Source organism: Thalassophryne amazonica, chromosome 1 (assembly GCF_902500255.1).
Source record: "Thalassophryne amazonica chromosome 1, fThaAma1.1, whole genome shotgun sequence".
In the NCBI taxonomy this organism is placed as follows: Eukaryota; Metazoa; Chordata; class Actinopteri; order Batrachoidiformes; family Batrachoididae; genus Thalassophryne; species Thalassophryne amazonica.
In genome coordinates this window covers 166,652,958-166,671,381 of record NC_047103.1, presented here as the reverse complement: position 1 = coordinate 166,671,381, position 18,424 = coordinate 166,652,958, and the positions used below count along the sequence as shown (strand labels likewise).

The following is an 18,424-nucleotide window of genomic DNA, read 5'->3' as shown; positions in this document are numbered from 1 at the left end:
TTACCTACTGGATGTGCTACGACGTAACTAATCAGTTAATTGCTCCAGCTGAAAAAATTATCATACGATATAACTGAACTACAGAGACAAAGAAAAACAGATCTTTGCCTATGTTGGATAAAAGAAACAAAGGAGAAACATTCCTCATGCTGTTTTCTTTGCAGTTCATATTGCGACTGCTGTCTTATATGTAATAGGTCAGAAGTATGTAGGTATGAGGGTAAGTATGTCTGGCAACAGTAACCACAAGAACCCCCCCGCATGCGCACACACAACACCTGCTTGTCTTATTATAAAATTCAGATATATGTTGGTGTGTTTGTATATATTCCCACCTGTCTAAATAATGACTGGCCTGTAGCTAAGCAACAGCAACCACAGCAATTAATTCTTCATGAAGATGGGGATGGGACAGGAGATGTTATGGATCTTCCACCCATCCATCCATTGTCTCTATCTGCTTACTCCAATTAAGGGTCATGGGGTGCTGGAGCCTATCCCAGCAGGCATAGGGCGCGAGGCAGGGTTTACCCTAGACAGGATATCAGTCCATTGGAGGGCCAGATATAGACAGACAAACATATTCACACCCACACGCACACCTACGGACAATTTAAAGTTTCCAACCCACCTAACCTGCATGTCTTTGGATGTGGCAGAAAGCACCTGGAGGAACCCACACAAACACGGGGAGAACATGCAAATTCCACCCAGAAAGGCCACAGGTGGGAAGCAATCCCACGACCTTCTTGCTGTGAGTCAACAGTACTAACCACGAAGCCACCGTGCTCCCCATCAACCTTCCAAATAAAAGCTAAAAAAAACGACAACCCCAAAAGGCAACAGAAAATCGTAAAATTTTACACAAACTTTACTTGAAGACATGGAAAATATTTATGACGTCAGTATTTGACCCTTCAAGGTTTTTGTCGGAAGCCCACCTACTAAATTTTAACTGAATTTGACTTAAGTGGCCTTGCAATGCTTAATACATAATATGCTTTCTTTCCACGCGTCAGTCCAACATATGACATGTACTACATCATGTTTGGGTTTTCTAACAAACACACCTACTATGATGAAAGTTTCTGCAATGAGATGTTTGCTGCTCAAAGGGTTCCTGAAAAGCTCCAGGAAAAGTATATCATTGGTAAAAAAAAAGAACCAGTCTGAGTTTCTGTTTGGACTGTGGAGCTAAAAAATGTCTCTACAGGATTTGAAGATTCATGAATCTATTTCCAACACTGCAGTGAAATCCGGGGTTGGATCAAAGTACAAATGGCTTAGACTGAGATGAAGGCTCCTCAGTACACAACTTTGGCTTAGTTGTCATTTGAAGAATGTTCAAAATCTTTTTAGAAGACAAAAAGAGCATTTGTGGAACTGAGAACTATCATCTCCATGGCCTCAAGAAGGAAGTCTTCTCCTGTTCATAAGCAGAATGTCCTCTTCTGCGTTTTGAGGTCCTCGAGGCGTTTGTTGGCAACTTCTGAATTCCACACTTGGTGTGACTGTTCTGAACCAACTCAAGCAGAGACCTTTGGCACCGTCTTCTGGCAGAGGAGCTCAAGAAGAGTCGACAGCAGGGGAACGGACTTGCCCTCAGAAAAAAAAAGCGATCCAACACTTCACAGAAAACTTTGAACTGGAGTCCTCGGAGTGAAAAGAAAAAAAATGAAAAGGAAGAAACACCTGCTGCAGAGACATCGACTCGAACCCGGTTCCAAAAAACAGGTGAGAGGCGGGCATGAAAAACCAGCGTGCAGAGCCAACGCAGTGCCAGGGTTTGGAACAGCTCAAGAGTGGAACTGGGTTTCATTCAGAGAAGGTCTCGGGGATAAAAACGCAGCTCAAAGACACAGAAAAACCTAAACACAGCATGAAAGTGGGAATCGTGTGCTCGCCAACAACTAAATCCCTTTACATCTACACACACCAGTTAAATGACTGCTGTTACGTTTGACATTTTAAACTCTTTAATGTTTTATTACAAAACCTCAATTAATGTCTTATTGTGCTTTTGAAGTAAACTGCTTGACTTTTTTTACCTTCTCTAAGACTTAAGAAGGCGCCGCGTTCCTGCAGCAGCACCCATGGGAGCGTTTATGGCCGCTATAAGAATCGACAGCATATCTAGAACATCCTCAAAGGTGTTGGGCACGAAGCCTTCCAGCACACGTGCACTGATTGAAAAGCTTTCTCTCATGTATCAGGATAAGATGTGAAAGATCACTAACTAGCTTCTCGGTTTCTATAGCAACCAATAAAGCAGGGTTGGCATCTTTTATGGGAGTTATCCGCGTGCGTTTAACCTGCTGCCATCGGATAAAACATCCGCGGAATGAATGGAAAACAGTGTTTAAAAAAAAAACATGCAGACAAATGGAGTGGAAGAAGACACATTTAAATACATTTTGAAAAAAAAAAGAGGCTCCTTGAAACTTTCAACAAGACAATATCTATTTTGGTGCATCTTCGGAGAAAAATCAAAATGATATTTTCCAAAATTCCTGCATATTCTTTAACTGAGAGGCAGAGTGCTGAAAAATCCCGGGATCTTCTATTTGGATTAATAACATGTGTGAACGTGCATTTCTCAGAAACAGATCCTGATCCACAGCAGCACAACATTTGTCTGTCCAGTGATGTGACTGAGCGATAGAGGTGGGCGAATCAATCCTAATATCGATAATATCGATAACAACGCTGGTATTGATATTGAACGATCCTCATGTAAAAAGATTGATACTCAAGCTTTTTTTCTCTCCCGCACGCACTGACTGCTGCACACGCAGATTCATCAAAGTCGACTCTTTGAGCAGCAGTGCACCCTTGTATTGTGGTTTGTCAGCCCTCAACCTCAGGAGATTTTGTTTTAAGTTGTGTTGAGTGATTTTTTTTTAAACAAAAATGTTGATTGTGATAATAAAGTATTTTGTTGTCACGTACAATGTTTGGTGAAATTCTATCCTAGGTCTTTTGGATCCTTTGGATCTATGAAGCTTAAATATGAAAAAGTATCAGTATCAGTATCGATATCAGCAATACTGGGCCTGTATTTACTTGGTATCGGATCGATACCAAAATTCCCAGTATCGCTCACCTCTACTGAGCAACAGATTTCACTGAGATCACTGGGTGAAAAAGAGATTAAAGAAAAGATCCAGAATTAACATCTGAATTCCACCTGACAGCAAATGATCTTAATAATGTGGATTGTTCCCCAAAATTCTAATTCGATCATCTGACGGCGGTTTGAGAAACTCGCTGAAATACTGTATCAAAATATGTTGGCACGCAATCAAAACTGATCCAAAATCCAGATCCTGCTCCAAATCTTCACCAAAGTGCAAGAAGTTCTTCCGATTGGTGAGGTGAGTCGGTCCGCTTAGACAAAACCATTCAGAGGAAATGAAACCAAATCCGCCAACAAGCACAAGAAGAAGAGTTGTCTTGGTCACTTTTGGAGGTCTCGAATAAATCGGCATTTCACTGGTAAATCTGCATCAGACGCTCAAAACGCTTTACAATAATGCCTTACATTCACACTGATGTGAGGGTGCTGCCATACAAGGCGCTCACGACACACCGGGAGCAACTAGGGGATTAAGAACCTTGCCCAAGGGCCCTCAGTGATTTTGTAGTGAGGCTGGGACTTGAACCGAGGATCCTCTGGTCTCAAGCCTAATGCTTAACCACTAGACCATCACCTCCCCTGGAATAACAATAAATAGATTTAAATTTTCTTCTACTTAAACCGTTGTGGTCACTATTCATATGGTTACAGATATCAATACTGACTGGAAAAAAAAAAATCAATGTGTTTTCTACAGTTCATAAAGATTCAGATTGAACTCTGAGTGTCTGATATGTTTTGGTCAGTTTTACTCGTCGCTTATTCTTCCGGTTGTGCGTCACCAAACAGTTTCACAAGAAACTGTTACATAAATATTTTGAGGTGATGAGTCATTAAATTATTAATAATTGTCCTGATCCTGTATTTGTAAAGTAAAAACAACCAGCTGTGCTGTCGACTGAACAGCGCCACCACAGGGACACATCGGTCAACACAAAGATTTACAGTTTATGTTTTTTTTTTATGTCAACCAAACATTTGTTTGTTTGTTTGTTTATTGGTGTTTGTTTGGGGTGAAGATCTGAAAAACAAAACATGCATCAGATTTATCACTAACTTCACCACGTTACCCTTCAAAAGGACAGACAGACGTCTGTCAAACATAAACAGAGAGATAAACTAACAAACATAAATAGTGACAGACACCCACAGACAAACTAACTTACAGACACACTTTCACACAGACAGAAAGAGTGACAGCAATAAAACAGACAGACAGACATAAATAATGACAGACAGGCATACAGACACACTAACAGAAAGAAAGACGGAAAGACACACTGACAGAAAGACACAATGCAGACGCTCACACAGACAGAAGCACTGACAGCAACAGACAGACATAAATAATATCAGACTGACTGACACACAGACACACAGACACCGACTGACAGACAGAAATAATAAAAGACAGACAAACAGGCACAGATACAAAGTTCTCTCTCTCTCTCTCTCTCTCTCTCACACACACACACACACACACACACACACACACACACACACACACACACACACACACACAACCACACACACACACAACAGCAATCATGTTTTCTTGTAAAACAGCATCTATTCATCCTGACGATGAATAAAAGAAAATTGTGTTTCCAACATTCATGAAAAGAGAAAAAGCGGCAAAACGCAGAGTGAGAGTTTGTAAATTGATTTTCAGAGATAACAAGGAGCCGTAATATTAAAAGACCTTTTTCCATTTAAAGTTCCAACTTTTTCAGATGCTGGACCAGAATGTATGTGACCTCACAACAGATTACACACAGACATGGTCACTGACACTGACACAGACGCAGAGATGGACACAGACATGGACACAGATATGGTCACTGACACAGACGCAGAGATGGACACAGACATGGACACAGACATGGTCACTGACACAGACGCAGACATGGACACAGACATGGACACAGACATGGTCACTGACACAGACGCAGACATGGACACAGACATGGACACAGACATGGTCACTGACACAGACGCAGAGATGGACACAGACATGGACACAGACATGGTCACTGACACAGACGCAGACATGGACACAGACATGGACACAGACATGGTCACTGACACAGACGCAGAGATGAACACAGACATGGACACAGACATGGTCACTGACACAGACGCAGACATGGACACAGACATGGACACAGACATGGTCACTGACACAAATGCAGAGATGGACACAAACATGGTCACTGACACAGATGCAGACATGGACGCAGACATGGACACAGACATGGACACAGGCATGCTCACTGACACAGACGCAGACATGGACACAGACATGGTCACTGACACAGATGCAGACATGGACACAGACATGGTCGCTGACACAAACGCAGAGATGGACACAGACATGGTCACTGACACAGACGCAGACATGGACACAGACATGGTCACTGACACAGATGCAGACATGGACACAGACATGGTCGCTGACACAAACGCAGAGATGGACACAGACATGGTCACTGACACAGATGCAGACATGGACGCAGACATGGACACAGACATGGTCACTGACACAGACGCAGAGATGGGCACAGACATGGACACAGACATGGTCACTGACACAGACGCAGACATGGACACAGACATGGACACAGACATGGTCACTGACACAGACGCAGACATGGACACAGACATGGTCACTGACACAGACGCAGAGATGGACACAGACATGGACACAGACATGGTCACTGACACAGACGCAGACATGGACACAGACATGGACACAGACATGGACACAGACATGGTCACTGACACAGACGCAGAGATGGACACAGACATGGTCACTGACACAGATGCAGACATGGACGCAGACATGGACACAGACATGGACACAGACATGGTCACTGACACAGACGCAGAGATGGACACAGACATGGTCACTGACACAGATGCAGACATGGACACGGACATGGTCACTGACACAGATGCAGACATGGACACAGACATGGTCACTGACACAAACGCAGAGATGGACACAGACATGGTCACTGACACAGACACTGACGCATGTCCATGTCAGTGACCATGTCTGTGACCATGTCTGTGTCCATGTCTGTGTCCATCTCTGCATCCGTGTCAGTGACCATGTCTGTGTCCATCTCTGCGTCTGTGTCAGTGATCATGTCTGTGTCCATGTCTGCATCTGTGTCAGTGACCATGTCTGTGTCCATGTCTGTGTCCATCTCTGTGTCTGTGTCTCCCTGTGAGTGAGTGTCCATGTGAGTGTCCGTGTCTGTGTCCATGTGAGTGAGTCTCCACATGAGTGTCCGTGTCTGTGTCAGTGTCCGTGTGAGTGTTCGTGTATGTGTCCATGTCTGTGTCAGTGTCCATGTGAGTGTTCGTGTCTGTGTCCATGTCTCTGTCTGTGTCAGTGTCCATGTGAGTGTCCGTGTCTGTGTCAGTGTCCGTGTGAGTGTTCGTGTCTGTGTCCATGTCTCTGTCTGTGTCAGTGTCCGTGTGAGTGTTCGTGTCTGTGTCCATGTCTCTGTCTGTGTCAGTGTCCGTGTCTGTGTCCATGTCTGTGTCAGTGTCCATGTGAGTGAGTGTCAATGTGAGTGTCAATGTGAGTGTCCATGTCTGTGTCCATGTGTCTGTGTCTGTGTCCATGTCTGTGTCCATGTCTGCGTTAGTGTCCGTGTGAGTGTCAATGTGAGTGTCCATGTCTGTGTGAGTGTCTGTGTCTGTGTCAGTGTCTGTGTGAGTGAGTGTCAATGTGAGTGTCCGTGTCTGTGTCCATGTGTCTGTGTCAGTGTCCGTGTGAGTGTCCCTGTCTGTGTCAGTGTCCGTGTGAGTGAGTGTCAATGTGAGTGTCCGTGTCTGTGTCCATGTGTGTGTGTGTCTGCGTCCATGTCTGTGTCAGTGTCCATGTGAGTGTCCGTGTCTGTGTCCATGTGTGTGTCAGTGTCCGTGTGAGTGAGTGTCCATTTGAGTGTCTGTGTCAGTGTCCATGTCTGTGCCCATGTCTGTGTCAGTGTCCATGTGAGTGTCCGTGTCTGTGTCCATGTGAGTGAGTGTCCATTTGAGTGTCTGTGTCAGTGTCCATGTCTGTGCCCATGTCTGTGTCAGTGTCCGTGTGAGTAAGTGTCCATGTGAGTGTTTGTGTCTGTGTCACTGTCTGTGTCCGTGACAGTATCCGTGTCTCTTTCTGTGTCTGTGTCCCTGTGAGTGTCCGTGTCTGTGTCCATGTCTCTGTCTGTGTCAGTGTCCGTGTGAGTGTCTGTGTCTGTGTCCATGTCTGTGTCAGTGTCCGTGTGAGTGAGTGTCAATGTGAGTGTCCGTGTCTGTGTCCATGTGTCTGTGTCTGTGTCCATGTCTGTGTTAGTGTCCGTGTCTGTGTCAGTGTCTGTGTGAGTGTCAGTGTCCGTGTCTGTGTCCATGTCTGTGTCAGTGTCCGTGTGAGTGTCCGTGTCTGTGTCCATGTGTCCGTGTGAGTGAGTGTCAATGTGAGTGTCCGTGTCTGTGTCCATGTCTGTGTCAGTGTCCGTGTGAGTGTCAGTGTCCGTGTGAGTGTCCCTGTCTGTGTCAGTGTCCGTGTGAGTGAGTGTCAATGTGAGAGTCCGTGTCTGTGTCCATGTGTGTGTGTCTGCGTCCATGTCTGTGTCAGTGTCCGTGTGAGTGTCCGTGTCTGTGTCCATGTGTGCGTCAGTGTCCGTGTGAGTGAGTGTCCATTTGAGTGTCTGTGTCAGTGTCCATGTCTGTGCCCATGTCTGTGTTAGTGTCCGTGTGAGTGAGTGTCCATGTGAGTGTCCATGTCTGTGTCACTGTCTGTGTCTGTGACAGTATCCGTGTCTGTTTCTGTGTCTGTGCCAGTGTTGGTGTCCATGTCCGTACCTGCGTCAGTGTCTGTGTCCGTGCCTGTGTCTGTGTCCATGTCTGTACCTGCGTCAGTGTCTGTGCCCATGTCTGTGTTAGTGTCGGTGTGAGTGAGTGTCCATGTGAGTGTCCGTGTCTGTGTCACTGTCTGTGTCCATGACAGTATCCGTGTCTGTTTCTGTGTCTGTGCCAGTGTTGGTGTCCATGTCTGTACCTGCGTCAGTGTCTGTGTCCGTGCCTGTGTCTGTGTCCATGTCTGTACCTGCGTCAGTGTCTGTGCCCATGTCTGTGTTAGTGTCCGTGTGAGTGAGTGTCCATGTGAGTGTCCGTGTCTGTGTCACTGTCTGTGTCTGTGACAGTATCCGTGTCTGTTTCTGTGTCTGTGCCAGTGTTGGTGTCCATGTCCGTACCTGCGTCAGTGTCTGTGTCCGTGCCTGTGTCTGTGTCCATGTCTGTATCTTTGTCAGTGTCTGTGCCTATGTCCGTGTATGTCCATGTGAGTGTCCATGTCCTTGTCTGTATATGTGTACATATCAGTGTTAGTATCCATGTCAGTGTCCATGTCAGTATCTGTGTCAGACACACTGTATCAGTGTCAGTGTTCATGTGAGTGTCTGCAAATTTCATGTCATCAGAGCAAAATCTGCATGTCAGACGAGTTCACTCCATCAACACACACTCATGTTTGTGGCTCAGAGGACAGAGCAGGAGCCGCAGTTAGTGTGGATGACCACTGGGTGACGCTGGAAGGCCAGGAAACCTGAATGAGACGTGCCTCGTTTGCTGCTTCAATTAAAAATTGAAATTAAAGATTTGTTAGGTTTAAAAAAATGTAGTAAAATCTACTGAGATTTTTTAAAAATAAATGCATGTTTGTTTAACTCATATTTTAAAACAGACTTATTTTCCAGAAACGCTTCTCTGAGGGAGACTTCTCCAGTCACTGACAGATTATTAGCCGCTCCTTCCAAACCCCAACCAGCATTTTTAAATATAATGTTACACTCCTGTGCGCGGCTCTGAGTTACTTCTGCAGCCAAACACAAGAAAACTTGCTTTTATTTTATGCACAACTGCAGTTAGATTAGGAGGAATAAAGATTAATAAAAGGAGATTAAAAACAAAAGTGCACTGCAAACCCACAAAGTTCATATTATGTGAATTGTTTTATGATGACTAACTGTAGATTCGATGAGGTTTTATTGACTTTGAATCTGAAACCAGAAAAGAATTTGTGTCTTTGTGTTGCAGCCGGTGATTCCAGTGTGAAAAGTGTGAAACGTGCACGTGAGAGAAACGTTCCATAATGTGGTTTTGAAATGCAGACCTGCAGATTAAACTAAACTCTACCTCTCCATCCAGCCTGCTCACAAACCAATGACCTTCAGGTTTGCAGAGCGGCCTCCTCCTCCTCCTCATGCTGCTCCTGCTGACACAAACAAATCCACACCTGATGTGACCTCCATTTACATGCACCACTGACAGGATCTCACAATCTGGATTACACACCAAAACCCTTCACACTGCCTCATTTTTCATATTCTTGTTGGCAGAAAACAGCTGGGGGATTCAGAAAAACCAGACCTGGAATATTTATATCTCATACATAGTTTTAATATTTTGACTTTCTAATGCTCAAACAGGAGAAAAATATAGTGTGACATATCAATCATGTAATTTAATTGAATAGTATAATACTTAATTTATAGTAAATTATCGATCACAACCATTATTTTAAATAGTAATATTAATCTATAAAAAATAATAACTATATAATCAAACAATGTAGTGACAACACCGAAATAAATGATGATAATACTAATAAAATAATAATACTAATAATAATAATTCTTCTTATTATTATTATTATCCTCATTATTATTATTTATAAATGTTGTTGATATTGTTGCATTAGCTTTATTTTTGGTACTTTATTATTGTACTGTAAAGTATCAATACAGTAACCACGTGTAGATCATTTTTAAATAGTGTGTGTGTGTGTGTGTGTGTGTGTGTGTGTGTGTGTGTGTGTGTGTGTGTGTGTGTGTGTGTATATAGTAAGTCCCTTCGGCTGCACGTTTTACGCCGGATGCCCTTCCTGACACAACTCCACATGACATATATATATACTCAACCTGTGAAATAACTTTCATTTGAGGTGTAGAAACCTGCTGTTGTATTGTTGTGTTAATTTTTTTCGAGCATTTTTCATGTGAAGTATTTTTTTTTAATTGCTACAAAGTGTAAAGAGAGTGTGCGTAACTCTAACGAGTAAAATATACTTAGAGTTAAATAACAGTGATGCAAAGTCTGCAGACTGCAGGATGTTTTGCTTCTTTGTGCACAACATAAATCCACGTACACGCGGACGCTCCCTGTGGAACAGAGCGCACAACAATCCATATTCATGTCCTCGTGCACACGTGCGCTAAATACAGTATGAGGGAACCTTTGTGTATTTCTACACCAGGTCAGATTTAAACGCTCACACAAGCTCAAAGCCGGAACCCTGCAAAAAACAGGACTTTAAAAAAAAATGCTGCGTTAAAGGCAAAAAAAAAAAAGAAAAGAAAAGAAAAAGAAAAAGAAAAAAGAAAGAAAGAAAGAAAGTAACATATCTCCAGAAGAAATCACGTCACAATAAAACATTTTAATATTAATACCGTGCTCACTGATCAGGTGTGAAGAAACAGAGTTTTATTGTTTAATATTTATTTAATATTTATTGTATAATATTTATTTTACAGTCTGTTTACGCCAAATCACAATAATAATATATATAATCCAAATGCACCAAATATCTCAGATTTTTTAATAAAGCATGTTGTATATACATATTTGAAGACTTTATTTAGTTTAATTTGTATTTTTAATTCATATTTAAATGGGGTTTATGATTATATTTTAACGCGTTGCTCATTTCATATATATATATATATATATATATATATAAAGACCTTTGAGATTAACATATTTTTTAACAGAAAGACTTTCAAAATAACTGCATATTCTATATATAATTTAATTTCTGATGTACTTTTACTTTTAAGCAATGGTTTAAAGTCTTTTTACTAATAGAATATTGGCAATTTGAATAATTGTAATAATTATACATTTCAAAGCATTAACTTAAGACGGTTTAAAATGATAATTGCACATCTACACTTAAGAATAAAAGCCGGCTGCTTGCAGAATGAACGTGAACAGTTTGATAAGGTTTTCAGTTCCATTTGTACAAAAATAAATCAGTGGATGACCTGATTTAGTGTGTTGAAGAGTGTACAGTGACACACACACACACACACACACACACACACATACATACATACATATATATATATATATATATATATAGGCTATATTAGCAATTTGAACTGACTTACAGTTTGCGCAGTGTCCACACGCACGCACATATCAATAACAATCAATCAGACAATGAAAGTTTAGTTTGGAGTACAAACAGCTCCATGCGCGTGACACCGAGGCCTGCGCCGCCGTGTACGCGCACCCAGAAGTAATGCAAGAAGCTGCTGTCGGTCACACGCGTCCAAAGCCACGGTCAGACCCTCACACCGTTTCTGGGTCGAACCTTCGTCACGTGCACGCGAAGCGTCTGCGGGATCCAGACGCGCGCGCGTGCACACATACCCTAAATGCACAGGCGGCGTTTGTTCTTGATCTGGACACGTCGTGCAACTTTGCGCTGGATTTTAGAAAATAGGCGAACACGACCTGCATACATAATGAGTACGTGCATGTGTGCACGCTGGAAAACTGCACGGTCATGCGCCTGGCACGCAGCGTGCGTGATTTTATCCACTTTTTACTTGTTAGATCAGACAACATAATTATCTTTTTATTTATATATCTATCCACCACCATAAAATAAAATACACAGACTAAAAAAAACATAAATGACTAATTTCTCTCCTTAAAAATCTTCCCTTAAAAAGCGAGCAAAATTAACATATTTTAAATGAAATGTTTTAAATGAATTATTTCAAATTTTCTTTGTAAGAGCAGCTGTAACTTTACTTCCCCCCCAAACAGTTGACACATAAATATACATAAATAAATGCTTTCACTCAAACTTTTATGTATAAAACCGCAGTCTCCTGGTTGTGTGTGTGGGTTTGTGTGAATGTTATATATATATATATATATATATATATATATATATATATATATATATATATATATATATATATATATATATATATATATATATGTGTGTGTGTGTGTGTGTGTGTGTGTGTGTGTGTGTGTGTGTGTGTGTGTGTGTGAAACTGGTGATATTTGTTCGTTATTATGTCAATAAAACAGCAATTTTTACAATTTTTATATTTTCAAAAGCTAATTTAAGATTAATCAAATGTTATAGAGAAACGTATTAATTTATTAACAATATAGTCTATTAAATAAAGCAAAAGGCCCTTACAATTGAACAAAAATCTGTTTTTTGGATTTACAACCTGAAGCATATTGAATACTACTACTACTAATAATAATCATCATTTGACTATATTAACATGACGGCTTTATAAAAGAATAATTTACTCAAAATAATTCACTTTTATAAGACAAATGCTCGTCACACAAGATATTTATTTGGTTTAATCTTTAATGTTTTGCACCCTTTATTATTTTTGAAATTTTGTTTGCATCATTTTTTTTGCATTCATAATAAAAACCCGCCTAATATTTTTGCACAGCACTGTCTCCACTGGTGTCTTAATGGAGACAAAGAAAAATGATACCTATACTTCTCCATGACATTGAATTCAGTTGCTAAGCAACTAGTGTGTGAAATCATCCGCGAAATTCAAACCGTGCAGGGAGAGGACACGTCTGGTGAGTCAAGGAAACAAACAAACAAACAAACAAACAAAAAAGTTTGAAACACAGAAAGAACACTTACATTCTCAAAAAGAGTCAGAATTATTCAAAGAACTGAAATTTCTTCATGTGACAAAATTAAGACACCTGCGCCTGTCCGAGCGTTTATTGGACCAATAAACGACTTTTCCTCGTATGTATGTATGTATGTATGTGTGTGTGTGTGTGTGTGTGTGTGTGTGTGTGTGTGTGTGAGGCCCGCGAAAATATAACAACAAACACGTTTTTATTTTAGTTCATCCTCTTTGCACCTATTAACTAAAAACTGTATGTATTTAACCGTGAAGTACATTTTACTTGTTTGTATCAATGAGGATGAAACAAAAGACGCACATGACGCTGAGTGACGTGTTAAAAATCCGTAGGGTGCAACTTTCACATTACATAACGGTCGATCAGTGACCGTTATCCGTTAACCCCACGGTGCCATCGTGTTTGCGCGCAACACAAACTGCGCTTTTTGCGCGCTCTTCTCCATCCTGCAGCAGAATCCGATTTTTTTTTTTTTTTTTTTTTTTTTTTGGGTGGGGAGCTGAATCTGAGGTGCACAGCTGTGTGCGCAGGCATTTAAGAACATGGTAACATATGCAAAATTTTCCCACCAGACTATCCACCGTTGCATTTTTTTTTTGTTTTTTTTGCGCATGCACAATAAAACACCATTTTCCAAACACAAAGACTCATTCTAACAAATTTATTGTGTCTCAATCAGCTCGTACGGAACCACTACTAAAATTAAATTACAAATTATCACATCAAAATATACCCTTATGACCTAACAACGTCAGCTTATGATGATTTGTGCTCCTTTAGAAACGAGAATACAAAAAAAATAAACAAATAAAGGCAACAGCAAAAAAAATAAGAGTTGGGGGGGGGGGGGGGGGGGGTTAAAGAACATTTTACACAAGATTCTGAAGGGGAGAAATAAATTACCCAATAAAATATTCAAAGAAACCATCCTGATGAAAAATAAGTGTACTATATTGCCGGATTTACAGAGTTTGTTTATTAAAACCTACCAAAGAACACTGCGTAAAAAGGGCAGCATTTATATCCACAGCACCCACTCAGTCACACTTGGCAACAGATTTTTGTCAAGTAAGTGCAGCTCAAAGTCTTTTCAAATGTCTCAAAAAAATCCTCCGACACAGTCCGATAAATAGGAAAAGAAAAACAGAGGAAGGTCCGTGTTTGGGTTCAATCCTGCGTGGGACAAAAAATGATTTAAAAACGCTGCAAATCATGACGGAAGCATCGTGGATGTGTTTCCCCTCACGTGGGGAAAGTCCTAAATATACAGAATGCTCCTTTTTGTTTCTCCAAGGGGGGAAAAAAATCAAAGACATGATATTATTTTGGGGAGGAGGGAGGAAAAAAAATCAGAATAATACATTTTCCCCCTCTTTGTGTTTGTGTAAAATCTTCAATGCGCCAAAATTACCTGGTGGAATGAACTTGTGGTTGTCACCCTCTGGTCTTCACTCGCATCTTTAATGTAATCTACTAAAAAATGGCCCTGCAAGAAAAAAAAAGCAGAAGAGATTTTAGGGCCTGTAACTGGAAGAAGGTGCGTTTTTGCAGGGAGGAGAAAGAAAAAGGGGGGTTGTGTTTTTTTTCTCTTTTGTTTTTTCTTTTTTCTGGTGAAAAATAGATAACACATTTTGCAGTCACAATCACAGTATCAAAAAAAAAAAAAAAAAAATCTACCATGGCGATAGTCTGTTTTTTTTTTATTATTTGTTATTTTAAATATTCTATGTTTCACTGAACATTCTTTTGCAGTCCATGGAGGGGGGCGGTGTTTCTGCACTCACATTGCCGACCTGAGAGTACACATCCTCCGGCGTCTGCGCCACTCCAGGCGGCGTCATGCGCTTCTCCTTCTGTCTCCTATTGCAAAACCACACTCTAACCACCTCCTTCTCCAACTGCAAGTTGTCCGCTAGGGTGCTGATCTCCTGCGCGGAGGGTTTGGGGCATTTCAGGAAGTGGCTCTCCAGAGCGCCTTTGACGCTCACTTCGATGGAGGTGCGCTTCTTGCGCTTCCTCCCCTGCGCCGCGATCTTGTCGATGCTGGTGGGGCTCCCGGTGGACGAGTCGGCCTCCTCCAGCCACTTGTTCAACAAAGGCTTCAGCTTGCACATGTTTTTGAAGCTGAGCTGCAGCGCCTCGAACCTGCAGATGGTGGTCTGAGAGAAAACGTTCCCGTACAGCGTGCCCAAAGCCAAGCCGACGTCCGCCTGCGTAAAGCCCAGTTTGATCCGCCGCTGCTTGAACTGCTTGGCGAACTGCTCCAGGTCGTCCGACGTCGGCGTGTCGTCGTCCGAGTGCGGGTCGTGGCTGTTGACGCCGCCGTGGTGCTGGTGGTGCGGGTGCTGGTGGTGATGGTGGTGGTGGTGGCTGCCGTGGTCCAGATCGGGGGTGTCCCCCCGCACCAAGCCCGGGTGCACCAGGCTCTGGCTACCCGGGCTCAGCATCCCGTTGACGGTGAACCCGCCTGGCTGCGAGTAGATCAGCGACTGCTGCTGCTGCTGGCCGCCGGAGATGGAGTTGATGTGCGCCGCGGTCGTGCTCCCCCACGCGCCGGCGTGCGTCTGGTGCGGAGGTAAGTGCGGGGGCCTGTGGTGCAGCGCGGTGCCGGTGTGCAGATCGTCTCTGGCGGAGCTCTTCACGTCCTGCTGCTGCGGGCTGCCGGTCATCCCCACCGGGCTCGACGACCACGGCGATCCGGCCTCCGCCGCCGCCACCGCCGCTGCAGCCGCAGCCGCCGCGGCGTGCGGCAGAGACGTCACCCACTGGTGCGCATGGCTCAGCATGTGGCCCCCGTTACTAGCTGCCATGGCGCCCTGCATAAAGTCACTCTGCACCATCTTGACGGAGGGGTCCCCCCTGTATCCCCCGGACCCGGAGGTAACCGCAGCGCTGCCGGGCTGCATGCCGCCCCCTCCGGAGTCAGAGTGCACGATGGAGCCGGACGACAGGATGCTGTTGGTGGGCAGGTAGGGATTAGAAGCCGCGGTGGCCATTCCGTCACCCCTTATGAATATGATTGTGGATCACCCCCCTCCCTTTTTACAGTCACTTCTTACGACCAGGCAAGTTGTAGCTCATGAATTATTCAAACTTTAAAAGTTTGCGCAAATAAAAAAAAAAGAAAAGAAAAAAAGAAAGAAAGGAAAAATAAAAGAAAAAAATAGCGCAGAAAAGAATAAAATCCTTACTGCATTCTAGCTCAGATCTGGATCTGGACGAAGAAATGTCCCGTTTTTCAAAAGCCCTTTGAAACCATGTGCAGTCCGTTTGGAAACTTGAAATTCTTGCGCATTAAAATTCAAACGTACACGAGGGGTGGAAAAAAAAGGGGAGCCCAAACAAAGTTTTGGCGGCGGAATCCAAAAAACAAAGAGTCGCAAATTGTCCACAATGTCCAAAGTCCAGTTTAGGTTCCGTCCGGATGTGAGAAGCATGAGAGTTCTTTTGTAATTGCGTCTTTTCGGCGCACAGCCGCTCTCTTTGTTCTGTTTTGATGTTTAAAGCTGCCAAACCGCAAACTGCCGTTCAAGTAGAAATCCGCTTCTCCATCGAGCGCCTCTCTCTCTCTCTCTCTCTCTCTCTCTCTCTCTCTCTCTCTCTCTCTCTCTCTCTCTCTCTCTCTCTCTCTCTCTCTCTCTCTCTCTCTCTCTCTCTCTCTCTCTCTCTCTCTCTCTCTCTCTCTCTCTCTCTCTCTCTCTCTCTCTCTCTCTCTCTCTCTCTCTCTCTCTCGGGTAGCCCCGCCTCCCTCCGGACACGATGTTTACCCCGTGCGAGCCCGCTGATTGGTTATTCGGGCTGTGATTGGCAGACGCGCTGATCCCTCCCTTCACCTGTTCCGATTGGTTGATTTTAACTGTGAACTATAAATTTATAAAAAAAAAAAAAAAAAAAATCAGCGAGTCAGCCTCACTAAAAATATTGGTGCTGAAAAAAAAAAAAAAAAAAATCAAAACAGTCAAATTAGCCAATTTGAAATCATAAAATCGTTTTCAATTAAATATTTGAGTTTTAAAAGTTGGACAAATTTGTTTTAACATAAAAAAATGAAACAGCTGAATTTAAGTATGTAAAGATAAAAAGTCACAAAAACAAATCAGCAGTGTGAAAATACAGTACATCTCAAATATCAGTTTGAACAAATTTGAACCAATTTCCAAATCCTTTAAAACTGTTTTAAACAAGTTCCAAAAACAGCTGTTTAGTTCAGATAATTTAACACCAATTTATTGTGAACATAGAACACTTTAAAACAGTTTATAGTAAATGTATCCAGTTTAAAAACAGTCCAAGCTGCTTTATAAACACTTCCAAGACAGTTATCACGTTAAAGCCAATTTAAAGCAGTTTATTCTTGTCACAGAGTGCTGGAAAACAAACCATTTTAATATAACCAGTTGGAACTAAACTTGTACCAATTTACAAGCCTTAAAACAAAGAACAACTGTTCCAAAACAGTTTTCAGCCTCAAACATCATTTTAATCAGTTTATTGTAGGAGCAGAGCTGCATAAAACTAGATGATCTCAAATGTATCTCTCTGAAAGACAAATTCAGTTTTTTAAACCACATTATAACAGCTCTTTCTGAGTTATCATTTAAAATGTCTTAAAAGCACATTAAACCAAGAGAATACTACACTCTTAGAAATGAAACATACACTCTTAGGCATAAAATGTTGAATTTAATTGATAAAGTTAAGGTAACTTTTTCCACATAACATTGTTAATTAAGTGCAAAACAACATAGTCATTGACATTCATTAAATCATTGAAACATTATTACTTAAATCCCAGTATTGTGTTGCACTTAATTGACAAAGTTATGTGAAAAAAGTTACCTTAACTTTATCAATTAAATTCAACATTTTATTTCTTAGAATGATGGCTCAAACTTAAAGTCCACTTTTTAGTTCACAATTCCTCCAATCCAATTTAAAACCTGTTCAACAACAGATGTCTGATTTCAATCCATTTAAAGTATGTAAAAAGAATATTTATCTGTTTATAGCCTGCCCAATGTTTAGCTTTAAAGAAATTTCAAACCAAAACAGGCTTCATTAAAAATGACAACCCATTTATCCTGAACATTTTACAACTGAAATGCAGGCAGTTAAAATATAATTTAAACTGGTTTGTGTCTGGTTTACAGCTGTTTGAGACATTTTTGTAACATAAGATCTTGTTAAAATCCCACTTATATTCCAAAGCAGTTTCAACAAGTTTAGAATTCCTTTATAGCTGTTTAAAACTGGATTATATCTAATTTATGAAGATTTAAGGTCACTGACGACATTTGACCTCCAGTTCATATACAGCTATGTGTATTAAAATGCATGAAATTCATATGAAACCCACTTTAAACCAGTTTGCCCTCAGTGCGTATAACAGTTAAAACCACATTGAATGAAATCAAACTTTAGGATATTTGACGTTTCAGCGCTGATTTCTCCATCTAATGTGGAGTTGCGCCAGGAAGGGTATCCGGGGTAAAACTTGTGCCAAAACATAAACATTCA

The 18,424-nt window shown here is 41.8% G+C and overlaps 1 protein-coding gene across 1 annotated transcript; it reads right to left on the bottom strand.

Moving 5' to 3' along the window:
- Positions 1-13,774: 13,774 nt before the first annotated feature.
- On the bottom strand, positions 13,775-16,005 carry pou3f3b (POU class 3 homeobox 3b). Its single transcript, XM_034178785.1, has 3 exons — positions 14,692-16,005; positions 14,319-14,393; positions 13,775-14,194 (listed from the first exon to the last, which is right to left on the bottom strand). Exons 1-3 carry the CDS (start codon positions 15,901-15,903, stop codon positions 14,150-14,152), a joined length of 1,332 nt encoding a protein of 443 aa, XP_034034676.1. The 5' UTR covers positions 15,904-16,005; the 3' UTR covers positions 13,775-14,149.
- Between the last annotated feature and the right edge of the window lie 2,419 nt (positions 16,006-18,424).